Raw genomic sequence first — 25840 nt, forward strand, 5'->3', positions numbered from 1 at the left:
CTGAGGGACTTGGAGGCCACTCGGTTTTAGGCAGTAAACACAGAAGAAATGACATTTCGCAGGAGCTAGAGATTTGGAACAATAAATGAGATCATGAAGTTGCTATTGATGACTGACCCTCTTAACACATCGAAAGGCACTGTGCAATTCTCACAGTGAGCTCCTTCACGTGAGGGACAATCACTGAACCCGTCATCACGCAATTAGAAGTGGTTCGCTGCAGAAGCTGCTGAAATGCAGTAAAACCCTTGTTTTATATTTGGTAGAGCCTGACGGTTTACACAGATCCTTTCTGTAGTGGTAACTACGCTCTAGATCTGTCAGGAGACTCGTAGCCTGCAAAGCTCCTTCACTCACAAGGTTTTAGTTGATCTTTCCAGAAATTCTGTAAGTGGTCATAACGATATTATCTCCACCTGAAGAGTGTGTAATTTCTGTCTTAGAGAAAGCAGGGCCCAGCGCGGTAGCCTAGTGGCTAAGATCACCTGCTACATGCTGGGATCCCACATGAGTGCCAGTTCTAATCCCGGCAGCCCTGCTTCCCATCCAGCTCCTGCTTGTGACCTGGGAGGGCAGTCAAGGACAGGCCAAAACCTTGGGACCCTGCACCCATGTGGGAGACCAGGAAGAGGCTCCTGGCTCCTGGCTTCGGATTGGCTCAGCTCCAGCTGTGTGTGAGAAGGAGAAGTACTTCAGTGTACTGCCTGGTGGTACTCCTCAGCTTCGCTTCAGGCGTAAAATCCATCTTCCTCTGCCTGGCATTAGTGCCCTTCCTCGGCTGGCATCAGTGCGGACATATAGATAAGATCCCCCAGTTCCCACCTACTGCTTCCTCTATGTTCCTGCTGCCTCCCTAGACACAATGTCTTTGTTTCTCTAACTCCGTTATCTAGAGAACTCATCATTTATTGCCTTCAGTTTCCGTAGTAGCTGGCTCTCATGGATGGTCGTGGGTTTTGTTCTTGTGTTTACATGTGGTTCCTGGCAGGGCTTTGCTCAGTCAGTGCCTGCCCCTTCAGATCCAGGTGGTGTCGTATGGAAAGAGGTTCGGAATGATCTGGGTGATCGTAAAGAACAGATCAGGAAGGGCAAGCTTTGGATTCGGAAATGTTTTCTTCCAACTAGAGCTGTCCTAAGAATAGCTCTGCTGACTCATCAGGTGGGGTTTCCTGTCTCCAGCTGATTACTGAAGATGCCAGGAGTACAGGCTTTTTCATAAACTGGCTAGGGAGCAAAGTGGGCAGAGCAGACTAATCCGCCACTTGATGTACCTGCATCCCAGCTTCAAGAGTTTGGTTTGACCTCACGGCACCTTCACAGGTGGTAGCTGAAGGGCCTAGGTTCCTGCCACCATGTGGGAGACAAAAATGAATGTCAGGACTGCTGCTTTGTCCTGGCCCATCTCTGGCTTTGTAGAAATTTGGGGAGTGAACAAGCAGCTAGAAGATCTCTCTCTCTCTCTCGTCTCCTTTTCCTTTAGTTATTTTTGATAATATTAAGATTTATTTGTTGGATTTGACACAGTAGCCTACTGGCTAAAGTCCTTGCCTTGCACCTGCCAGGATCCCATATGGGCACCAGTTCTAATCCCAGCTTCCCGGCTTCCCATCCAGCTCCCTGCTTGTGGCCTGGGAAAGCAGTTGAGGACGGCCCAAAGCCTTGGGACCCTGCACCTGCGTGGGAGACCTGGAAGAGGCTTCTGGCTCCTGGCTTCAGATCGGCACAGCTCTGGCCATTGTGGCCATTTGGGGAGTGGATCAGGATAGAAGATCTTCCTCTCTGTCTCCCCTCTCTGTATATCTGGCTTTCTGATAAAAATGAAAATAAGGTAAAACAAAAGATTTATTTATTTGAAAGAGTCACAGAGAGAGGAAGAGACAGAGAAAGAGATTAATGCCCCATCCTCTGAGTCCCTTCACAGATGGCCGCAACAACTAGAGCTGGATCAGGCCAAGGCCAGGAATGAGCACTCCCTGAGGGTCTCCCAGTGGGTGGCGGGGGTCCAATCACTTGGGTCATTTTCTGCTACTTTCCCAGACCATTGCTAGGGAGCTGGATGGCAAGTGCCGCAGACAGGATTTGAACTGGTATCCATTTGGAATGCGGGTATCACAGGTGGCAGCTTTACTTGCTATGCCCCAAAAAACAAATAATTTAAGAAACTCTATGGGATTGGGTCTGGCAAAATAGTGTAGCGGCTAAAATCCTTGCCTTTCACACACCGGGATTCCATATGGGCGCCGGTTCTAATCCCAGCGGCCCTGCTTCCTATCCAGCTCCCTGCTTTGTGCCAAACCCTGTTCCAAACAGTTTACATACATGAATTCATTTAACAACGGCCTCATTAATTAACCAATAATTAATAACTAATAATCAACCAATTAATTAATGCCATCTTCATCGCCTTAAAGATACTGTCAATATCAAGACACCATTATTTTGTTTTTCATTAGGAAAGAGAAGTTTAAAGTCATCAACAAACAGTCCTGCCACCTGCACAACACTGCTAAGGCTACGCAACACTGCTTGGTTTCCATGCCTTAAATACAGAGAAATCTCTAGTTTCATATGTTGTGGTGTATCAGATTAGGTCACGACCTGCAGTGCCTTGCTGACATCTCATATAGGCACTGGTTCTCTCCTGGTCGTCCTCTACTGCCTTCCCAGGTCAAAAGCAGGGAGCTGGATGGGAAGCTGGGCTGCCGGGACACGAACCGACGTCCATATGGGATTGCGGAGCATGCAAGGCGAGGACTTTAGTTGCTAGGCTATCATGCCAGGCCCATACAGCTAAATCCGAAACTTCTAATCTGGATCCTGACACGGTGTCACAGCAATAAGATGGCAGAGACTATGAAGGCCGAGTAAAGGTTTTCTTAAGTGAAAGTACGGACTTGGAAATAAAGAGTCAAGTTCAGGAGAGCTTGGCATGTACCGGAAAGTACCATAGCACTTGAGGTGTAAACTCCATGAAGTGAAATGGAAATCAGAAGGTTCTAGAAACACCTAGAAGTTAAGGCAGTGGTGTCCCTATCTTAATCTAGTGGTTTCAGGCTTAATGCACATTTCTGCTCTGCCCCTTCCCCAGCTGGCAGGACTTCTCCCATTTTCAAGGCCGATTACTTCCTTAAAAGACTCCCTTCTTCCAGAACATTCCCTGAACCCGGGGTGAGAGAGTGATGCTGCTTTCAACATTGTTACCTCAACTGCAGCCACAGGGATTTTTCCAGCGAATGGATCAGCAGGGAAAAGGCATTCTGCCTTAACACAGGGGAGTTCTGACCCCAGCTGGCTCCATTTCAGAACTGCTGGTTGGGATACTCTGCCCTGGGTAGACTCTGGAATGTCAGCTATTGAAAGAATGCAATGTGGAGATTTTCACTGGTGTTCTCAAAGCCTCTCATTTCCTTGTTAAGAAACAGACAGGGCAGTGGTTAAGCCATATCTTGGCGGGTCTGGGTCCAAGTCCTGTTCAGCTCTCCAGTTTTCTGTTAATGAGGCCACAGTTGAACTCCTTGGGTTCCCGCCACTTACAGGGGTGTCTTGGGTTAGTTCCTGGCCTGTGGTTTCAGCCTGGCTTGGCCCTAGCTGTTGCAGGCATGTAGGGAATAGACCAGTGGAGCAATATCTTTTCCTTTCAAATTAAACAAATAAATTAGAATTTTTTTTGAAGGAAAATACAAAGCTAATGGGTTTCTGAGAATACTGCCTTGGTTGAGAGCCTTGCTCAAGCTTTTTTTTTTTTTTTTTTTTTGTAAAAATATTTATTTATTTATTATTTATTGGAAAGGCAGATTTACAGAGAGAAGGAGAGACAGAGAGATCTTCCATCTACTGGTTCACTGCCCAGATGGCCACAAAGGCCAGAACTGAGCTGATCAGAAGCCCGGAGCTTTTTCCAGGTTTACCACGCGGGTGCAGGTTCCCAAGGCTTTGGGCCATCCTCCACTGCTTTCCCAGGTCACAGGCAGAAAGCTGGAAGGCAAGTGCAACACCTGGGACAGGAACTGGTGCCCAAATGGGATGCTGGTGCCAGGCCCCTATCCGTGCTTTAAATGTCTTCAGGTATGCCTGCTATTGTTTTTCTGAAAAAAACCTATTAAAACTTTATTAGCGTTAAGAAAGCATTGGGGTTAGTGCAGAGTTTAGGCTGGACATCCCACACATGCACACGTTTGAATCTCAGATGCCCCACTTCTGATCCAGCTCGCTGCTTATGGTCTGGGAAAGCCATGAAGGCTGACCTAGCAATGAAATGGGAAAGCAATGAAGGCTGCGTCCCCTGCACCCACGTAAGAAACCAAGCAGAGACTCTTGGTTCCTGACTTCTGACCAGCTCAGCTCTGGTTGTTGCACCCGTATGGGGGGAGTGAGCCAGGGGATGAAAGAGCTTTTTCTGTCTCTCTCTATATATAGCACTGCCTTTCAAATAAAAATAATACATCCTTTAAAAAAATGAATAAGCAAGCACAGAGCTGGAGAGATCACTCTTCTAGGTTTCGGAAAGCATTACAAACCTACTCAAACTGCGCAGCACTGGCATCAAGACATGCACTTGGAGAAAACAGAAGTAAACCCGCAGGGCATCTCTGACAAGAGGGCCAGCCTTACACAATAGGGAAAGATGGTGTTTTTAAAAAATGGCGAATGAAATGCAAAATGAATGAGCTTTTACACTTATGCCGCAACCAAAAAGGAACGCACGGCGGATTTATGCAAAATCGGGACCTATAAAATTCAAACAAAAATGCAGAAAACTTCATGACATTGATTGAGGCCATTTCTTTGAGGCGATATCAAAAGAAGAAACAATAAAAATGAAAACAGACAAGTGGGACTACATCAAGCCTAAGAGATTCTGCATGGCAAAACGAGCGAACAGAGCCAACCAGCAGGGACTGGTGGTGTAGGTCAGGCATTCCCCTGTGAGGCTGGCTTGCACATGGGTGCTGGTTCCCATCCCAGCTGCTCTATTTCGGAGCCAGCTCCCTGCTCACATGCCTGGCAGATCACTGGAGGATGAGCCCATCATGTGGGTCTCTTCCATTCCTGTGGGAGACCTGGAGGTTTAACCTCCTGCCTTCGGCTCCTTCCAGCCCTGGCCCGAGCAGCCAAGTGGGGAGTCAACTAGCAGATGAAGGGCTCTCTCTCTGATTCTCCCTCTGCTGTTCAGATAAATAAAAAAAATAGATCTTTAAAAATGGAAAAGAAGCTATCACTTCACACCTGTTCAAATAGCTCTATATGAAATTTATTTATTTTTTTCAAGATTTTAAAATTTATTTGAAAGCAGAGCTACAGAGACTGAGATCTGTTTCAGGCTTACTCCCCAATTAACGGCACTAACCAGGGCTGGGCCATGCCAGAGCCGGGCATTTCTTTCCTATGTTTTAAAATCCTACTTATTGATTTTAGGATCTTCTTGTGAGTCTCCCTTGCGGGTGGCACTTGGGGCCTCTGCTGCCTTCCCAGGCACATTAGCAGGGAGCTGGGACTTGAATGGTGGGCCAGCATAGCAGGTGAAGGCTTGTCCTGTGTGCCCTAACACTGGTGTCTTGACGGCCCTCCTCTCCGACTTTAAAAACAGGACTCATTCCTCGTTCCGTTGTGGTGACATTCTAGGTAGGAAAATGAAACGCAGAGTTCCAGAGAGGAGACGAGATCTTTCATCTATAGCTGCGTCACTTCCCAAATGGCCACAGTGGTGGATCTGGGCTGATCTGAAGCCAGGAGTTAGTTTTTTCCAGGTCTCCCACATGAGTGCAGGGGCCCAAAGATCTGGGACATCCATCTGCTGCCTTCCCACGTCATAAGGAGGGAGACGGGTTGGAAGCGGAGCAGTCAGGACACAAACTGGCACCCAGACAGAATACTGTCAACCACCCAACAGAGGCTTATAGCCACGGCTAGTCCCTCAAGGTTTGTGAAATATCGACCCATCATGCTTCTCCTTTTTGTGTACAATCTGTTTCTGTGTCTCCCTATTTATTTATGTCACTATCATATGCAGTTTATTTTTTTTACTTCGAAGCTTCAAAAATAGAATTCATCAATTGAAAATTTTTTCTGTCAGAAGTAGGGAGAGACAGAAAGAGACTGTTCATCTGTTAGCTCACTTCTGAGATGGCCCCACTGGCCAGTCCTAGCTCAGCCTATCGCCAGGAGGGAGGAACCGCCCCTTGTGGGGTGCAGGGGCTTTAAAACACCATCCTGCCCTGCCTTCCCCAGGCCATCAGCAGGCAGGTGGATGGGAAGCGAAGCAGCCAGCAGCTGCCATGCTACAATACCGGTCTCTAACTCTAACGACAAAGTGCTACACCTGTTCACCTTTTCCTTTATTGTCTTTTAAACTCCACACTTGGCAGCATCCTTCCCCTGCCTGCTTTTTACATTGTCTTCTGTATGTGTGTTCAACGTTTCACCAGGGTCTTCCATGGCCATTTGCACGGTCCACTCCCGGCCCCGGCACAGCTGTCTGTCTCCCGTGGTGTGCCTGCCACCCGTGCGTGGGCATCGGGCGGGAGCCGGAGTCCTGGTGCCCAGACCCCGAGCCACAGTCGGGAAGCACTGCGCACACGTCCTCCCAAGCCTCGCTCCCGCTGAGGCGGTCGGTGGCGGTGAGTCAACCGAGAAAGGCCATTCTTGGAGCATTGCTAACAGGATGTGTCCTCGTCATCCCATTCCCCGCCACCGCAGTCACTCTCTGCGGGTTCCCCTCGCGTTCGCGACGCGGAAGGGACGGACGCCAGTGTCCACGCCGCTGTAGTTGGCTGTGCCGGTCCGGAGCGGAATCCGCGAATCCCTAATAAGCTTTCTCCTTAAGCGTTTCCGTCTCGCTGCCCGACATCCCGCCTCCGCACCCACGGGCGCCGGGACAGGGTCCCACGAGGCCCCCAAGGGACGCGCAGCCCCAGAGGGGGCGGGAAAGAGGTGGCCAGACCAGCGGGGAGCGCCGCCGAGCTCCCGCACGGCTTTCTGTCTCCCGGCACGCTGCTTTGCGGCTCTCCCCCCACCGGGGACAGCTGATTTGTGGCGTCTCCTTTCTCAGACCCCTCCCCGAAGCCGGCCTTGAGCAGGTTTGACCTTCTTCCCAGGATGCCGCTGCACTTCCTTCCCAGCTTCCCCTGCGCAGCCTCGCCCTAAGCTCGCGTCGCTGACGTGCGGGAGGCTCCCTGCGTGCACCGCGCGCGACCGGAGGCGCGTAAGTGGGGAGGGGGCGGCGGCCGGCCGCAGTTCCGGCTGGGTGTGTGGGGGCGCGGGGGCGCGGGGGCGCCCCGAGTCCCGGGGGGGCGCCGGCTGCGGCGTTGAGCGTGTCCTGAGGGTCTCTGGCGGCCGGGGGTCGTTCTGTAGTGCTAGCGAGGGCCCGGTTCCGCTGGAGACCGCGCACTGGCCTCTGTGCAATTCAGGCACCGACGGACTCAGCTTTTTAAGGTGTGCAGGGCTGGTGGTCGCTGGGGGTGTTTGCAAGCTTGTGGTCCCACCGTCACGGGCTCATCCCGGCCAGATGCTGTCATCACCCCAAGAAGAGACCCCCCAAGGAGCCCGCACCTGTCACTTCCCTCTCCGGCATCCCTGATCTACTGTCTGCTAGCTCTCTGCTTCCCACTAGTTCATAGAAGTGCTGTCATCTGGGAAGATTTTTAGAAAGGTCTTAGGAAAATGGAATTCAAAGATAAGTTTTATTTTGGTGCAACACAATTTGAAATTCATGTATGGTTTTTCATGATAGGATTTTCCATGAACTTTTGCAAGACTGTTTATCCATGGATTTTAAAATGTTTTTGCTTCAAACACTTATTTTATTTCTATTTTACCATAACATTATTTAAATTTTTAAAAAGTTTTTATTTAAGATTTACAAAGAGAATGGGTTACAGAGAAAGATCCTTTGTCCACTGGTTCACTCCTCAAATGGCCGCAATGGCCAGAGCTGAGCCAATCCAAAGCCAGGATCCAGAAGCTTCTTCCAGATCTCCCATGCAGGTGTGGAGGCCCAAGGCCTTGGACCATCCTCAACTGCTTTCCCAGGTCATAAGCAGGGGGCTGGATTGGAAGTGGAGCACGTTGGACTTGAACTGGTGCCCATATGGAATGCCGACAGTAGCAGGCGATTAGCCTGTTAAGCCACGTCCATAAGCATTTTTGTGGTCCTCATGCAGTATTGGGTATATTTTCCTTACAATAGTGTTTTCAGCGTGCATGCATCCATTGTGTAGCATTTATCAGCACTGGATTGGTTTATGACTAAGAAAATCCTTTGGGTGGATACACCACTTTGCGTGTCCCTTCTAGCTGTTGGATGTTGATATATCTTAGCCCTCTGAGGATCTGTTCCTGTGGGAGGCACAGACATGTCAAACTAATTCCTGGGGCCAGCGAGATGGCGCAATGGGCCAGTCCTTGCATATGGGCATTTGTCTGTGTGCCGGCTGCTCCGCTTCCCATCCAGCTCCTTACTAATGGCCTAGGAAAACGGTGGCGGGTGGCCCAAGTCCTTGGGCTCCTGCACCCATGAGAGAGACTTGTAAGAAGCTCCTGGCTGTTGTGACCATTTGGGGAGAGAGCCGGTGGATGGAAGATCTCTCTGTTTTTATATTCTCCATCTCCATAACTCAGGTAAAGAGATCTTTACAAACTAAAATAGAAGAGAACAAGTGGCGGGGTGGGGAGCATTGCCTGCAGTCCGGCATCCTGCAGAGTCCAGCCTGCTTCAGTCTGCTGCAGCTTCCTGCTCCCTGGGTAAGCAGCAGAGGACGGCCCACGCTCCCCGGGTAGGAGACATGAATGCTCTCTGGGATTTCTCATAGCTACTTGATGGCTGAGCCTCTTTTTTTTTTTTTTTTAGATTTAACTTTTAAAATTTATCCCGTATGGGATGCCAGTACTGTAGGTGGAAGCTTAGCCTGCTATGCCATGGCAACAGCCCCAATTTATTTATTTCCATTTTAAAAGATTAATTTATTTCACTTGAAAGGCAGATTTACAGAGAGAGGGAGAGACAAAAAGACCTTCCATCCATTGGTTCATCTTCTACTGCTTTTCCAGGCCATTACAGGGAACTGGATCGTCAAAGGAACAGCTGGGACACCAGCCAGCATCCGTATGGGAGGAACTGAGAGAGAGAGAGAGAGAGAGAGAGAGAGAGAGAGAGAGAGAGAGAGAGAGAAAGAGAGAAAGATGGCAGCAGGGAATCACCTTTCCAATGGCTCACTCCCCAAACACTGCAACTGCTAGGCTTGGGCCGAGCCAATACAAGAGCTTCATCCTGGTCTCCTACTTAGGTGCAGGGGCTCACATATGTTGGCCATCTGCTGCTGCCCCAGGAGTATTAGCAGGGAGCTGAACTGCAAGGGGCTAGAGCTGCGACTCAAACTGCTGCCCATATGGGGACCCTTAGGTGGCGGCTAAACCAGTGTGCCCCAGTGGTGCCGATGGAGACATTATTTTGAAAACATTTCTCTTTTATCTCTTGCTGTGTGTTTGCATGTTAGAGATTTTCAAATGGTTTTCTCATTTTTTCAGTATCTTAATGTCTAATTTTGTATTGATTGATAATTTGGGGTAGTCCGTGAGTTGCCCAGTTTGACATCCCACTCATGCGCACCCTGGGAATCAGCAGGTGATGGCTCACAGAGCTGGGACCTGGCTGCCCAAGTGGCAGATCCAGATGGCTCCTTCCTGGGGCCCAGGCCTGGTTGTGGTGGCCATTTGGGGAGTAAAGCAGTGAGTGGGATGTGCGTGTCTGTCTAGTCCCTATCTTGCAAATAACTAAACGTGAAGAAATCTGCACTATTTAAACGCCAGTTCCTCCAGGAGCTGAGAACCACTCCCAGGAGGCGTTGGTTCTTGAGCATGTCTGGTTTGCCATGGAAAGACACAGAATAGCTCGTGCATGTCAGATGCGGGGTGTTGGCATGTGCAGGTCAGGCAAGGGAACCCTGCTGTGGAGAGGGCTGAAGAAACAGTGCCAGTAATTGTAGAGGGGAGGGAGGAGGATGGGGAGAGAGAGCTTTCAACTCCTGATTTGCTCCCCGTATGGCCAGGGGCAGGCAGGAATCGGGAACCTGGAGTTTTCTGTTTCCTGTGTGGGCAAGAGGGGCTCCCGCGCTTGAGGTGTCCGTTACTGCTGTCCCAAGGAGCTGGCAGGGAGCGGGCAGGGAGCTGGCAGGGAGCGGGCAGGGAGCTGGCAGGGAGCGGGCAGGGACTCCAGCCATGGCTCATGTGTACTGCAGGCCATGACTTAACTCATGTCACGATGTTGGCCCAGCTTCTATTTCTTCTCAGTCTTGTAGAAGTCGTTTTATTTTATTTTTTAAAATTTAAAAATGGACTCAGTTGATTCCTGTTCCCCCACTTTACTGAAGTATGATTGAAACAATTTTAAATGTACACAGCATGATTTTTTGATGCATAGACATTGTGAAAAGATTACCACAATCAAGCAAATTGATAGATCTGCCTCTTCCCAAAGCCCCCTGCTTCCACCGTGGTAAATTGGGTGTCTGCTTCTCCTTCATGCTTTTGTAAGTTGGATCCCCTCCCTGCAAGGTTAAATGTAATACATTCTCATTGCAGAAATTGCCACAACAGTGAAAATGGTAGCAGGAAGCTAGAAGCTGGCAGTGATTGGCAGGCCCCGAGCTCACCGGGGCAGCCACATCATGTGGGTCACGTGGTGGGCCGCACTGGGGAGTCCAGGGTGTGCAGTAAGCCCGTGGCTGCAGGCTCCACCTGTGGGCACCGCACCCAGGGCGGGTGAGCAGAGCCTCTAAGCCTTCTCTGAGATCTTGCTGTCATTGCAGAGAGTGAGCAGTCGCCATGGCTGGGCCTGGGCACGCCACACCTGGAGCACAAGGCGCCCGTTCTTCCTCCGTGCTGTGCTTTGGCCAGGTAAGCCGTGCCGGCATCACACCTGCGGGAGGAAGGCGTGGGACAGCCGTGTGTGGGCACCCTGCTGGGGCACCCGCCCTTAGCACCTGCTTTCTTTCCCCTCTGGAGGCAGGCATTGGGGGCACCAGGAGACTAAAGGGGAGTGCCATTTGATGAGAATCCATCTAGATTATGGAGAGCTAGCCTATTCTTAGGCAGTGCAATTCCACAGGACACCAGAAGTCCCCGGGCAGCAGAGGTCTCCCGATTTCTCTGGAGCTCCACTCACCCGCCGCCCCTTTTTCTTTCTGTGCCCGGGTACGTCAGTGTCAGCGCTGTCTCCTAGGAGGTCATGAGTGGGGAGCTGGGACTCGAACCCACGTGGTCAGTTATGTTATGTGGTGTCTCAAGAGGCATGCCTGGGTGCAGGTAGCTTCTCTGCCAGTCCCAGTACCTGACTGATATGACCCCCTAGTGTGCTCAAGAAGGTTTTTTTTTGGGGGGGGGTAATTTTAAGATATATATCTTTGTAAGGTAGAGTAGAGTAGAGAGAAAGCCAGTTTACTCCCCAAATGACTGATCCATGCAGTTCTCTGGCTCTCGTGCCTGGGTGCAGGGGCCCAAGGACTTGGCCCGTCCTTTGCGGCTGCCTTCCCAGGTGCATTAGCAAGGAGAGGGATTGCAGTTGGAGCAGGTGGGACTCAAACCCAACACCCAGCTGGGGTGTGGGCACCACAGAAGGAGGCTTGGCTTGCTAGAGTGCCATCCCCAAGATTGATTTCTTTGAAAGGCAGAGCTACACAGAAAAGAGAGAGAGAGAGAGAGAAGGTCTTTACTCTGTTGGCTCACTCCCCAGATGACTGCAGCAGGACACGGGACTCGCGTGGGAGTGCAGGGGTCCAGTCACTTGGGCCGTCTTCCCGGGCTGGATGGGAAGTGGAGTGCTTGGCTTTCAAACTGATATGCTCACATGGGCTGCTGGCATTGTGGTGCCCTCAAACCACAACGCCTCCCCTCAAGAAGGTTCTGTTAGGGTGGGGGTCCAGCTAAGGCAGCAGTACGCTAGCTGCGGTCACAGGCTCTGGGGGACCCTGTCAGAGTCCGTGAGGTCGGAGATGCACTCCAGAAATCCTGAGCTCCGGCCATCGTGACCACTTGGGAAGTGAAGCAGTGGATGGAAGATCTTTTTCTCTATAAATATGCCTTTTCAATTTAAAAAAAAATTTAAAGATTTATTTATTTTTATTGGAAAGTCAGATTTACATAGTGAAGGAGAGACAAAGATCTTACATCTGCTGGGTCACTCCGTAAGTGGCTGCAATGGCCAGAGCTGAGCTGACCTGAAGCCAGGAGCCAGGAGCTTCTTCGCGGTCTCCCACGCAGGTGCACGATCCCAAGGCCTTGGACTGTCCTCGACTGCTTTCCCAGGCCACAGGCAGGGAGCTGGATGGGAAGTGGAGTAGCCTGGATATGAACTGGCACCAATATGGGATCCCAGTGCGTGCAAGGAGAGGACTTTAGCCACTAGGCTATGGTTCTGGACCCAAAATAAATAAAAGAGAGAGAGAGATCCTGAGATGCTGTTGACCCTCTTCACACTCGCTGCCTGAGTGGATGTCGTGCTGTTTTCTGGAAAGAGCAGCCTGTGATGTTAGCGTTGCTCCTGGGGCTGTAGGCCTGCTTCACAGGCTTCTAACTGGGTCTGGTGCTAAAGCCCCAGCACTCCACTCCTTCGCAGTGATGTTGGTCCTCGCTGCTCAACTTCCCGTCCAGCTCCTAGCTACAGTGTCTGGACGTGGTGGAAGGCAACCATTTCGTGAGTAAACCAGCCAGATGGGGAAGCGCTCTCGCTCTCGCTCGCTCGCTCTGTCAACTTTGGCTTTCAATTAAATTAGAAAAAAAAAAAGTTGGTTAGTTTATTGGGGCTGGCATTGTGGCACAGTGGGCTAAGCCACCATCTGTGATGTGAGCATCCCTTAGGAATGCTTGTCGGAGTCCTGGCTGCTGCACTGCTGATCCAGCTCTGGACAAATGCGTGTGGGAGAGTGATAGAAGATGTCCCAAGGGCCCGACGGGGTAGCGTAATGGTTTGAAGTCCTCCTTGAGTGCGTTGGGGTCGCTGGATCTAATCCCGGCAGCCCCGCTTCCCATCCAGCTTCCTGCTTGTGGCCTGGGAAAACTGTTGAAGATGGCCCCAAAGCCTTGGGACCCTGCACCCGCGTGGGAGACCCGGAAGAGGCTCCAGGCTCCTGGCATCGGATCGGTAGTTGCGGTCACTTGGGAAGTGAATTAATGAATGGAAGATCTTCCTCTCTATATCTGACTTTCCAATAAAAATAAATAAATCTTAAAAAAAAAATAGCCTAAGTGTTTGGGCCCTTGCCACCCACATAGGAGACCTGGACAGAGTTCCAGGCTCTTAGCTTTGGCCCAGCCCACACCTGCCCATGGAGGCCACTTGGTGACTGCGCCAGGGAAGGGAAGGCCTCTCCCCTGTCTGCCTCACAAGGAAATAAGTGAGCCTTTTCTTTGCCTCCCTCCCTTCTTGCTTTCTTTAATCACTTAATTTGAAAGGCAGAAGGATAGAACTTCTACCTGTTGCATCTCACCCCCCAGATTCCTCCAACAGGGCAGGCCAGACTGAAGCCAGGAGCCAGGAGTCCCCTTGGGGTGTCCCCTGCTGTCCCCAAGGTGTACACTGCCAGGAAGCTGGACTGGAAGAGGTGCGACTCAGTCCCCAGCAAGGGAGCATCGATGGTTCACTGCCTGAGTCAGTGGGCTTCAATTCCTAGCTCTGAGGTGCCCATACCTTTGTAGAGCCTGAAGGGGTCTTCACATCAGTCATGGGGACTCCCAATCTCAGGTGTGGTGGCCACATTAACCCCTCTTTCCTCTCGGGCTGCAGTGCCAATACACAGCAGAGGAGTACCAGGCCATCCAGAGCGCCCTGAGGCAGAGGCTGGGCCCCGAGTACATCAGTAGCCGCATGGCCGGGGGAGGCCAGAAGGTAGGGGCGGGGTCTGAGCCCAAACTGTGGGTGCCCATGTGCTGGGGGGCCCGTGTCAGTCTTGCGATGCCTTCATGGCTCTGGCTGGGGGCTGTGTGCCATGGACTGTGTGTGGTGGGCTGGGGACTCAGTGATGGGGGCTCTGGGCTGCGTGCTGTGGACTCAGGGCTATGGGCTCAGGGCTGTGTGCTGTGGGCTGTGGGCTCAGTGATGGGGGCTCTGGGCTGTGTGCTGTGGACTCAGGGCTGTGTGCTGTGGGCTCAGGGATGGGGGCTGTGTGCTGTGGACTCAGGGATGGGGGCTATGTGCTGTGGGCTGTGGGCTCAGGGCTGTGGGCTGTGGGGCTGTGTGCTGTGGACTCAGGGCTGTGGGCTGTGGGGCTGTGTGCTGTGGACTGTGTGTGGTGGGCTGGGGACTCAGTGATGGGGGCTCTGGGCTGCGTGCTGTGGACTCAGGGCTGTGGGCTGTGGGGCTGTGCTGTGGACTCAGGGATGGGGGCTGTGGGCTGGGGGCTGGGGGCTGTGTTGTGGGCTGTGGGCTGTGGGCTCAGGGATGGGGGCTGTGTGCTGTGGGCTGTGGGCTCAGGGATGGGGGCTGTGTGCTGTGTGCTGTGGACTCAGGGCTGGGGCTGTGTGCTCTGGGCTCGCGGCTGTGGGCTGTGGACTCAGGGCTGTGGGCTTTGGGGCTGTGTGCTGTGGACTCAGGGCTGTGTGCTGTGGGCTGTGGGCTCAGGGATGGGGGCTGTGTGCTGTGGGCTGTGGGCTCAGGGATGGGGGCTGTGGGCTGTGGGCTCAGGGATGGGGGCTGTGTGCTGTGGACTGTGTGTGGTGGGCTGGGGACTCAGTGATGGGGGCTCTGGGCTGCGTGCTGTGGACTCAGGGCTGTGGGCTGTGGGGCTGTGTGCTGTGGACTCAGGGCTGTGTGCTGTGGGCTCAGGGATGGGGGCTCTGGGCTGTGTGCTGTGGACTCAGGGCTGTGTTGTGGGCTGTGGGCTGTGTGCTGTGGGCTCAGGGCTGGGGCTGTGTGCTCTGGGCTCGGGGCTGCGTGCTGTGGTCTGTGTCCTGTATGCTCGGGGCTGTGGGCTGGGGCTGTGGGCTGGGGCTGCGTGCTGTGGGCTGTGTGCTCTGTGCTCTGGGCTCTGGGCTCGGGGCTGGGCTACGGTCCAGCCTTCATGGTCATGTGAAGAAGCCTTGGATAATGGTCATGTTTGGGCTCTTTCCTTTGCCATTTGCTTCTAATGTGTGTTTCTGGTGTTCCGTCAAATCTGTCAACCCGAGATTTATATATATTTTTGAAACTGAGTATGGCAACTTCACTGAGTGAAGTGTGAGTGTTCTCTCCCCCTTCATCCTGTAAGATTTTTGAAATTCGTCCACTGGGAATTTCTTTGTGCTGTTTAAGCACACTTCTTGCCAAAGCATCTAGATAAGAATCAATTATGTTAATTTTGGTTCATGTTTAAAGATAATGGAGAATTTTACCACAGCATATTCCAAAGAAGAACGTTTGTTTTCTAGGTATGCTACATCGAGGGTCACAAGGTCATTAGCCTGGCCAATGAAATGTTTGGTTACAACGGCTGGGCCCACTCGGTCACGCAGCAGAACGTGGGTGAGTCCAGCTGCCCTTACCCCTGGGGCCTTGTCCTGTGTCCGCTTCCAGAATTCTGTGGCTGGGGGAGGCCTGGGGGAGGCTGGGGGCCGCGGGGAAGCGGGCGGTGGGGGGGAGGGAGCAGGCTGCAGCTCAGCCCGGGCTCTTTCTCTCCCCCCAGACTTTGTGGACCTCAACAACGGCAAGTTCTACGTGGGCGTGTGTGCGTTCGTGAGGGTGCAGCTGAAGGTGGGCCCCAGGGCGCTGTCTGCAAGGGCTGGGGGTCTTGGGGGGGGCACTGCATCCTCGCTCCAGGAAGACTTCTGAGACGATCGATCCATCCCATTTCACATTTTTTTAAATTTTTTTTAAAGATTTATTTTATTACCAAGTCAGATATACAGAGAGGAGGAGAGACAGAGAGGAAGATCTTCCATCCGATGATTCACTCCCCAAGTGAGCCGCAACGGGCCGGTGCGCGCCAATCCGATGCCGGGAACCAGGAACCTCTTCCAGGTCTCCCACGCGGGTGCAGGGTCCCAAAGCTTTGGGCCGTCCTCGACTGCTTTCCCAGGCCACAAGCAGGGAGCTGGATGGGAAGTGGGGCTGCCGGGATTAGAACCGGCGCCCATATGGGATCCTGGGGCGCCTTCAAGGCGAGGACTTTAGCCGCTAGGCCATGCCGCCGGGCCCCCCATTTCACATTTACAGTCCTCACTCTGTGTTAACTAGGTCAAAGGGTGTTTTTTTTTTTACGTATTGTAAGGTTTTATATTTTAAAATAAATCTGATACATTAAAAAAATGTGCCAGTGGAATCTGAGTACCATAGGGGATTAAATCCAGTCAGTAATTTGAAAAAAAAAAAATGTATAACTAAGCTGGTTTTCAGTCATTAGAAATTTCAGCTTCCTTGTCTGAAGTTGCTTCCGTTCTGTCTCCCACTGGCTTTTATGCTAATGTACACGTGGGACCAAAAGCTTTATGAATTTTATTGGGCTTCTGCGCTGGCACGTGTACGTGTGTGCAAGCGTGTATATAGGAAGCTAGTTTTGGAGTAAGTTCCCAGTGACCTTGCGGCTGCAAATATGAAAAGACTCTTTCCGGCGTGCGTTATTAAATGGCAGTTACTGTTACACACCAATGCCAGACAGTTATACTTGACAGACACAGCATCGCACATCAAGATTTTGATAATCAAAGCAAAAACTAAAGTTAGGTGAAGAATGGACATCTTAAATAGATTGTGGCGTTGGTCTTTAATTATGCGTCATGGTTGACTATTGTTTTCTTTTATGAACATTCACAGTTACTTCCGTTTTGACATATATATTTATATATTGTTTTTAAAATTTTAAAAATTATTCATTTTATTGATTGGAAAGACAGAGATGTAAATAGGTCCCATTTTTTTTTGGTTTGCTCCTCCAATGTCTGCAATGGCTAGAGTCACGTGGAAGCCAGGAGCCAGGAACTCAGTCCAGGGACCCGATGTGGGTGGCCGGGACGTGGGCACTTGAGCCTCTGCCTGCTGCTCCCAGGGGCCACGTGAGAGATGGGCCTGCAAGATGGGGGGCTGGTGCCCCGAGCTGTATTTTGATAAAGTCTTGAAAAACTGTGTGCACACAAGTTAAATAGCTGTCTATGGGAAGAGGTTTGTTATAGTGTCCCATGTTGGAGGATTTTCAAGCTCCATTCCAAAATGCAGCTCTGTCATCACTCGGCACAGTTCATTCTCTGTCTGCCAGCGGTTTGCCCAGGTCTGCCCCTCACTCTGGGTGAAGGCCGAGGCGGGTGCTGCTTGACCTAGGGAAGGATTTCCTGTCCATCCTTAGAGGCCACGCCTGCCGCAGCTCAGGTGACCCGTTGGATGGTGTCGGAGGGGTTTCTACACCCTAGAGTGATGCTGCTTAGTCAGGTTGGGGTGGTTTAGCTGTGGCATCCTTTCTGTGGCCGAGGGATGAGCTGGTAGAGTAGCCCTGATGCCTTCCTGGCCTGCAGGGGTCTGCAGGCTACTGGTCATCCAGGGCCAGTGCCGCTGTGGAGGCGGGGGTGGGGGGGTGCCGTGGAACCAGAGCCTGCCCCCCCCCCCCCGACCGCCTTCTCTTCCCCCCAGGATGGCTCCTATCATGAAGACGTGGGCTACGGTATTAGTGAGGGCCTCAAGTCCAAGGCCTTGGCACTGGAGAAGGCCAGGAAAGAGGCCGTGACCGATGGGCTGAAGCGGGCACTCAGGTAAGCACAGGTGGCCGGAGCAGGCTTGGAAGAGGACATGTGGGTCTGGGTTCCTGTGAGAGGGTGCTCTCGCCTGCAGCCTGAGGTCCCTGCCCCGTCTTCTGGCTCCTGGGGTCGGGTGGGGGACGAGGGTGGCATGCTGCGGTGCTGCGCGCTGGGCACTCACCTGTGTGGGCACTCACTCCCTCTTGAACTCGCCTCCTGGGTGCCAGTGTCTGCGGTGTGGCTCACTTAGCTCTGTAGCTGGAGGGTGTCCTGGGCCACAGCTGCCTTAGCACAGAGTCACCAGAGCCCAGTCCAGCTGTGTGAGTCCCATGTGCACAGCCTGGGGCGTGGGCAGCAGCGGAGGGTGCCCGTGGGCCATTGCCCCGGGGACGAGGACCTGCTCCCCGGTGTGGCTGCTGTGGCTCTGGGAGGCGTTTCTTGGTCCTTCCACGGTCACTGTGTCTCCTCCAGGGACATTCCCTGCTGGGTTCGCAGAGGCGCCCACCCTGAGAACACGCACTGTGTGCCCGCTGGGTTCTCCCTGCGCTGCAGTGGACAGGCGATTTGTACAAAAGCTGCATGTGGCCAGGCGGTTCACAGACCCCACTTGGGATGCCCCCGTCCCACCCTGGAGTGTGTGGGTTCGCCCCTCAGGCAGCCTGCTGGGGAGCAGTAGGACCTGGCTTCCTGCCTGCCAGCTCCGGGTGTGGGGGAGTGAGCAGCAAAGGGGAGGTCTCTTTCTCTCTCCCTCTCTCTCTCTGTTTCTCAACTAAAGGTAAGTTTCGGATAGTCGGGTTCTCTGCTAGGTGCCTAGAGCCGCTCTCAGCCCGTCTCACTGTGCCCTCGCCTGCAGGAGCTTTGGAAACGCACTGGGAAACTGTATCCTAGACAAAGACTACCTGCGCTCGCTGAACAAGCTTCCACGCCAGGTGAGGTGGAAGCTGCACCTGCGTGGGCTGGGGGCGTGGGGCAGTGGGGGGGCGTGGACGGAGATACTAAGGGCTTGGCAGCGGGTGTTAAAAGGAATCGCTTGATCTCGTCCCGGGCGCCCAGAGGCCCGGCTCGGAGGGCTGTGCTGCGGGGAGGGGGCTGTGCTGCGGGGAGAGGGCTGTGCTGCGGGGAGGGGGCTGTGCTGCGGGGAGAGGGCAGTGATGCGGGGAGGGGGCTGTGCTGCGGGGAGGGGGCTGTGCTGCGGGGAGAGGGCTGTGCTGCGGGGAGGGGGCTGTGCTGCGGGGAGGGAGCTGTGCTGCGGGGAGAGGGCAGTGATGCGGGGAGGGGGCTGTGCTGCGGGGAGGGGGCTGTGCTGCGGGGAGGGGAACTGCAGTTCAGATCCCCACGCTGATGTTGGGGGGCGGTCCTCCCAATAGTGCCTTGGGTCTCCCCTCCTTGACAGCACCGGTGGCTTGCTATGTTGGTTGGTAACTGCCTGTCGGGTGGGTGCGAGGGGCTGTTTTGTTGGGGTTTGATTCACGTTTCCCCATCCTCAGCCATGCTGTACATTTTCCTGTAAGTTATTTGCTTTCACATCATTTTTTTAAACAAGATTTATTTATTTAAGATTGATTTGTTTTTATTGCAAAGTCAGATATACAGAGAGGAGGCGAGAGAGAGAGGAAGATCTTCCATCCGATGATTCACTCCCCAAGTGAGCCGCAACAGCCGGTGCTGTGCCAATCCGAAGCCAGGAGCCAGGAACCTCCTCCTCTCTTATTTAAGTGTACCCTGACATTGCTGGTACAGACAGTGTCAGACAGTCCAGCACCCCGTTGTCTACACATGTCCAACAGTTTCACTGGGAATCCATCTTTTGTCTGGAAGCAGGGATGCATGTTCTGTTATACCCCCACATCTGGATATAGCGGACCCCAGTACTCCATTACTATTTATTTTTATTTGAAAGGTAGAATTAGAAAGAGATCTTCCATCCACCAATTCACTCCCCAAATGGCTGCAACACCTAGAGGTGGGCCAGTGTGAAGCTGGGAGCCAGCTCCTATATGGGAGTGGGCACAGCAGGAGGAGGTTTAGTGTGCTGTGTCACCTGCTACAGTCTCTTTGTCTTCATAGAAGATCATGGAAGGGTACCTGTGGTACAGTGCATTAAACCACCACTTGAAATGCAGGCATCCCATATTAGATCCTGGCTGCTCCACTTCAAGTCCAGCTCCCTGCCAGTGTGCCTGGGAAAGGCAGTGGAAGCTGACTCCTGACCTGGATGGAGTTTTGGCCCATTTTGGCCTGGCCCAGCCCTGGCTTGTTGCAGCCATTTGGGGAGTGAACCAGTAGATGGAAGAAAGATCTGTCTGCATTACAAATAAATAAATTAAATCCCTAAAAACAAAGAGATCATGTCAAACATGAAGCCTGCTTCCCACTGTGTGCGCCACGTGTTTCTGTCATGCCTAGTCACTGTGGATGGAACCTCTAGTGCTAGTTAGAAGTGGGGACAGCAGGTTTCAAAGATTTATTTATTTATGGGCCTGGCGTGATAGCCTAATGGCTAAGGTCTTCATCTTGCCTGTGCCGGGATCCCATATGGGCACCGGTTCTAGTCTTGGCAGCCCTGTTTCCCATCCAGCTCCCTGCTTGTGGCCTGGGAAAGCAGTCAAGGACGGCCCAAAGCCTTGGGACCCTGCACCCGCGTGGGAGACCCGGAGGAAGCTCCAGCTTCTGCTGTTGCGGCCGCTTGGGGAGTGAACCAGCAGACAGATGCCCTTCTGTCTCTCCTCTCTGTGTATCTGACTTTCCAATGAAGCGCATTTCCAGAGGAGACGGAGAGGGGGAGATCTTCGATCCACTGGTTCACTTTCCCGAATGGCCAGGCTGGAGCCAGGAGCATCCCCCAGGTCTCCCATGTGGACACAGGGACACGAGCACTTGGGCAGGTGTCTTGGCCTGGTTCCTCATCTTTCAGGAAAAGCCACCTTTTCCCATAGAATGTTCATCAGCCTGAGGTTAAAGTCCCAGTTGACTACCTTGTGTCCATGTTTGGCAGGGGGTTTTCTGGAATCAGTTGAGATGCCCGTGGGGTGTGTCCTCCAGGCTCTCGCCACGCGCCCCCTGTTCTCCGCCCGTGGGCTGGCCGCCTGGGCACGGGCCCTTGTGCTGTGCGTTTACTTTGCTGAGGATTTTGCAGTTAACTTCTGTCTCTGTCCGGAATCGTTTTGTTTTCTTAGTCTGGTTAAAGGTTTGTGTGTTTTATTGGGATGAGCAGTTGGAAAAGTGTTTTTGTTTTAATTTCCCTTTCTTCCTTGGTAGTTGCCTGTTGACGTGGATTTAAGTAAAGCAAAGAGAGAAGACTTTGAGCCATCTGTGGAGCAGGCAAGATACAACAGCTGCCGCCCGCACGTGGCTCTGGGACCTGCACCGGCACATGAGGGGACCTCCCCCTGCAGACCAGGCCACCCGGACAACGCCCACACTGTGACACTGGGAGACAAAGACAGCAGCTCCCGGTACTGGCCCGGCAGCCTCCCGCTCCTGGCTTTCCACTCCCCGGGCCTTGGTTTGCTGGCTCTGGGCGTGTCGGCTAACGCAGCAGCACCTCACGTTGCAGACCTGCCGGGAGTGACGCCACTGAGCAGCGGAAGCTCCGGCAGAAGCAGCTGCAGCAGCAGTTCCGGGAGCAGATGGAGAAGCAGCAGCAGGTGCCCACGGCCCCGCCCGTGGAGCCCGAGGGTGTGTGAGAGAAGGACCGGAGGAGGGAGCTGGGTGATGGGACAGCCTTCTTGCCCCCAAAATGAAGACTGCGACAGCCCATCTTGTTTAGGGAAGGGGAAGACCGCCTGACAGGTGAGGGGGGAGAGCCTTTGGCTCCAGGCTCGGTGGTCTTTGTGCAGTAGGCGGCTTGTCGCTACACGTGCGAGGAAGTGAGGCAGGGCTGGGTCGAAACAGGAGCTCTGCGAAGACTGTCCTGCAGGACTGGGAGCAGGAGTCCAGGGTTTCCACTCAGGTTCTGAAGAGGATTCAAAGGGCTCAGTTGCATTTGCTGTATCAGGAACCTCCAGTGGGCTGAGCTTTGCTAATGGGGCAGGGGAGGTCGCCCTCCAGGACCTGTGGCACCCCCTAGCAGACCACCAGGGCCTTCATTTTGCTTGTCTTACACGTTGCATTCTTGCTTCAGTTCGTTCAAGTAATGGTTAATGGCTTCCCTAGGGTCAGATTTAGGGCAGGCCTCGGCCTCAGGAGTGAGCCCATCGGTGTGTTTGTCTCTGACTTGTCGTCCCCCCTCTCTCGTGAACCCCAGGGGTGCTCCCTGCTCCCCCCGTGACACACAGCACGCCCATACCTGCTGTCTCTGAACCTGGCACCGAGAAAGATTCCCTGGCAGGTACCACCCCTGACTGCGTTAGTGCATCCCTGTGCAGTGCTTGCAGGTCTACAGACAGGTCTGTTCCCTGGGCCCAGGGAGACCGAGAAGAAGTGGAAGACCCAAAGTGGATTGCTGGGGTCCCGAGTGGGAGCTCCTCTCCTGGGCACCGGGAGCACCTCAGTGTGCCTGCGGGGGTGGGGGAACCCTGGGAGCCGTCCCCTTTCCAGGACTTGGGGTGACGTTGTTTTGCTGATGTCTGTGCTTTCCGTGGCCTTTGCAGAGAACCTGGAAGACAACCTGGACCTGTGGGATGAGACGCCAGACATCCTGGATGATGTCGTCAGGCCATGGTCTGGGGCACAGCCAGCCCAGGCCTCTGCCACTCCGGCCCTGAAGGTCGAGCCGGAGACCTGGCACAGGGGCACCCACAGCCTTTGCCAGCAGAAGCAACCCACAAAGTCTGGACCCTGGCACCCTCAGGGGCTTGGCACTAACCAGCACAGAACAGGTAGCCTAGAGGAGCGTTCAGCAACAAAATTAAAGGGACAGCCTGGGTTTGATTCTGTGCATCTTTCGAGGAAGGGTGCCATTTTGCGAGCAGACGCTGCACACAGGTGCTTGGTACACCTGCATCCCTCCTGCAGTGGCAGGCCATTCCTGCTCCTGTGCCTCTTGGGGGACAGTGGCAGTGGCCTGGCTTTGTTGTGACCCAGCCCGCAGTTGAGAGCATTTGGGGAGCAAACCAGCAAGGAATGGATGAATACGGGGCCGGTACGGTGGCACAGCATATTAGCTAGCTGGGTGTTGGAGTTGCAGCTGCTCCGTTTTCTGTCCAGCTTCCTGCCAAGCCTGGGGAGGCCTTGCTTTTGGCTCCCCCCGGCCCGGGGCCTGTTGTTACAGGCAACTGGGGAGTGAACCATTGGATGGAAGATCTTGTCTCTCCACCTTTCAAATAAATGTATCTTGAACATGAATGAGAAATTGGATTTTTTTTTTTAAGATTTAGAAATTTTTATTGGAAAATTAGATTTACACAGAGGAGAGACAGAAAGATCTTCTGTCCACTGATTCACTCCCCAAGTGACTGCACCAGCTGGAGCTACACTGATCTGAAGTCAGGAGCCAGGAGCTCTTCTGGGTCTCCTATGCAGGTGCAGGGTCCCAAGGCTTGGGACCATCCTGGATTGCTTTCCCAGGCCACAAGCAGGGAGCTGGATGGGAAGCAGGGCCACCAGGATTACAACAGTTGCCTGTATGGGATCCCAGTGCATTGCAAAGCGAGGATTTAGCTAGTAGGCTACTGCACTGGGCCCAGATAGGATTATTGTAAGGCGATAGGAAATGCTAAGCTGGTGGCTTAGCAGCCTGACCTTTCCCTTGAAGCTCCCGACTTCTAGTCCTTGCTGGCAGCAGGCTGCGTGTGATCGTGCCACGAGTGATGTCATTCTTGGGCTTCTACTCCAAATGGTGATCATGACCTAATGTGACTCCCAGGGAAAATGGGTTCTTCCTTATTTTAAAATCATGGCAGTGACAGGTCATCCCTGTGTCGCCCACAGGAAACTGCAACTCCGATGGGAAGAGCCAGGACATGAAGAAAAGGAAGCTGGATCCATCCTGAGGCCTGGGCCGCGATTCTGGGGTTTGTTAGAAGGGACTTGTACTTTGCAGTTCTGAGGAGTGAACTTCTCCCAGGGTTTACCTTGGTTCCTTCCGAGCCGAACTGGTGGCCTGGCTGTCAGCGCGCTGCGGGAGAGCCGAGGACCTAAAGGAGTTGTCGCTCACCGCGGTGCGAAGGCTCCGGGTGGATGAAGCGCCTGCCTCGGGCCCCAAAGGCTGTCTCAGTATTTGTTCCTGTTCAGCTGTGTTAATAAAGAGACATTTTAGGACAAGCCGTCTGCCTTGAAGCGGTGTTGGCTTTTCACCGAGGGATCTCTGCTCTCCCTTGCCCTGCTGCTGGCTCCTTCAGTCCCCTTGCCCAGAGGGGTGAGTTCCAGGACAGCCAGGGGCGCCTGGAATCCCAGCAGCCAACCCACTGGGCATCTGCAGGCAGTCTGGCTTCGTTTTCCGCAGGCTGACGTGTTTTCAGTCTCACCAATAAACTGGTTGTTGGGGTTGCAGGTTAAGCCACCACTTACGAAGCTGCCGTCTTACACTGGAGCAGTGCTTCAAGCCTTGGCTGTTCTGCTTCAGCTTCCTGCTCACATGCCTGGGAAGGCAGCGGAGGACGGCTCAAGTGCTCAGGCCCCTGGACCTGTGTGGGAGCCAAGATGGAGCTCGGATTCCTGGCCTTGGCCTGGTTTGGCCCCAGCTCCGGGGCGGGGGGTCTTCTGGGAGTGAGCTAGCAGATACACGCACTGCTTCTCTCTGCCCTTCGAATCAGTCCTTAAGAGTTTCAGCACTCCCGGTCCCCCCTCATTAGTGAGAATGTTCACCTTTTCACGTTAACAAGTTCTTGGCATGTCTGGGCGACTGGCATCAGCACGCCTGCACTTTAAAGTAAGGGTCACTTAGCTGACGTGCCGCCAGGATGCTCCCCCGGGCGCACCTGCATGCCCCACTCAGGACAGTGCAGGTGAACGGGACCGGGGGGTGGTGGTTCGAGTCACGTCTGCTCCACTTGGGATCCAGCTTCCGGCTAATGGCCTAGGGAAGCAACAGAGGATGGCTCAAAGCCTTGGGACCCTGCGCCCAAGCGGGAGACCCAGAGGCAGCTCTCCTGGCTTAGGATCAGCAACCACTGTGGCCACTTGGGGAATGAACCAGCAGATGAATGTCTCTTTCAAGTAAAATAAATCTTTATTTAAAAAAAATTACTTTTGAAAGAATGGAAAGCAAAACCACGGGTAAGGGGGCACTACTGTACAGTCTATTTTAGGGGTTTGTGACATCACAGTCCTGCACCGAGGACCACCCTAAGGAGACCGTGACCCAGACTAGAAAGGCATTTGTGGAAGTAAATCTTTTTAAGAAAATTCCAAACAACAGGAGCTGGTTTTGTTTCCCACTTGCAGTTGTAATGTAACCTGCCTTAACGGAAAGTGGCTTCTGGTATCTGACGCCTCACAATGCTTTCCTCGGGGAGTGCGGTTCTACTTTCTGAAGTGCTTTAAGGGCTGGGCTGTAATTCTGGATCACAGACACCCTCCCCACGTGGGAAGCTGTGAAGGTGGGAGGGGCTTTCCGAGCTGGGCCCGACAGCTGGCTCGTTGCAGGCCTCTCTGGAACATGACGAGGTAGCAGGCTGCCCACATTTCTCTTCCTCTTAAACGTGACTTTGTCGTTGCGTGGGTTTGGTCATATGTTCATTTTTTGGTTTTGGTATGCTTACTGTTGTCCTCCAAAAAAGAAAAAAAAAATCACCTTTGTAGGACAGGGCAAAATTTATGCTAAAAACAGTTCCTGCAAATGAGGAACTTTGCACACAACTCAAAATACAGCCAATGAGACAAAACCCCACAGCTCAACAAAAGCGAGTTTGGTTTATTTGAACGGTTTCATTAAATAAGTTCTACAAAGGTAACAAACTGAAGCACAAAGCGCAATCTTACAAGAAGCGCCACACCCAGAGTTAGTGCAAAATGTACAGGTAACGGCTGCTGAGAAACCCCCCAGGGCTGAATTCAGTTTTTTTTTTTAAATAGTGTACATTGTTAAATAATGTAAGGAAAACATATAATTCAGAAAGTTTTTTTTTTTAATGTGGAAAAAGATAGTCAAAGTGTATTATTAACAAAAATAATTTAAACAGTTCAGTAGCACTAGTTCATTCCTCTAGGCTTCAGTTACTACTTCCACAGGAGGGGAAAACCAATAGCAAATGAAACCAGTTCTTACTGTTGG

At 52.9% G+C, this 25840-nt stretch overlaps 2 protein-coding genes across 4 annotated transcripts in view; one reads left to right on the plus strand and one right to left on the minus strand.

Moving 5' to 3' along the window:
* Nucleotides 1-7101: 7101 nt before the first annotated feature.
* RAD52 (RAD52 homolog, DNA repair protein) lies at nucleotides 7102-23886 on the plus strand. 3 transcript variants are annotated; one of them, XM_058655790.1, is made up of 12 exons: nucleotides 7267-7431; nucleotides 10803-10890; nucleotides 13775-13876; nucleotides 15394-15487; nucleotides 15648-15715; nucleotides 17582-17700; nucleotides 18539-18614; nucleotides 20944-21140; nucleotides 21242-21363; nucleotides 21932-22015; nucleotides 22278-22505; nucleotides 23557-23886. In XM_058655790.1, the coding sequence occupies exons 2-12, from the start codon at nucleotides 10819-10821 to the stop codon at nucleotides 23616-23618; spliced, it is 1224 nt and encodes a 407-aa protein (XP_058511773.1). In that variant the 5' UTR covers nucleotides 7267-7431; nucleotides 10803-10818; the 3' UTR covers nucleotides 23619-23886. The 3 variants fall into 3 exon arrangements, 2 of the variants coding, with proteins under 2 accessions (XP_058511772.1, XP_058511773.1); XR_009244306.1 differs by lacking the exon at nucleotides 23557-23886 and having other exon boundaries at nucleotides 21242-21332; nucleotides 22278-22412; XM_058655789.1 differs by lacking the exons at nucleotides 7267-7431; nucleotides 21932-22015; nucleotides 22278-22505; nucleotides 23557-23886 and adding an exon at nucleotides 7102-7201 and having other exon boundaries at nucleotides 21242-21398.
* Nucleotides 23887-25179: 1293 nt separating this feature from the next.
* The window catches only part of WNK1 (WNK lysine deficient protein kinase 1), a 115060-nt gene continuing 114399 nt past the window's right edge, over nucleotides 25180-25840 (minus strand). Inside the window, exon 28 of the mRNA XM_058655928.1 lies at nucleotides 25180-25335. Coding sequence (XP_058511911.1) covers nucleotides 25303-25335 — 33 coding nt within the window. The 3' untranslated portion in view covers nucleotides 25180-25302. The remainder of the gene's footprint in view (nucleotides 25336-25840) is intronic.

This window comes from Ochotona princeps, chromosome 27, assembly GCF_030435755.1.
Source record: "Ochotona princeps isolate mOchPri1 chromosome 27, mOchPri1.hap1, whole genome shotgun sequence".
Taxonomy (NCBI): Eukaryota; Metazoa; Chordata; class Mammalia; order Lagomorpha; family Ochotonidae; genus Ochotona; species Ochotona princeps.

Excerpts from the sequence above, each read along its gene's own strand:
- RAD52 (XM_058655790.1), top strand. The coding sequence starts at position 10,819 with ATGGCTGGGCCTGGGCACGCCACACCTGGAGCACAAGGCGCCCGTTCT. Across the intron at positions 15,488-15,647 it reads GGTCACGCAGCAGAACGTGG|ACTTTGTGGACCTCAACAAC; the intron begins GTGAGTCCAGCT and ends CTCTCCCCCCAG. Across the intron at positions 22,016-22,277 it reads CGAGAAAGATTCCCTGGCAG|AGAACCTGGAAGACAACCTG; the intron begins GTACCACCCCTG and ends TGGCCTTTGCAG.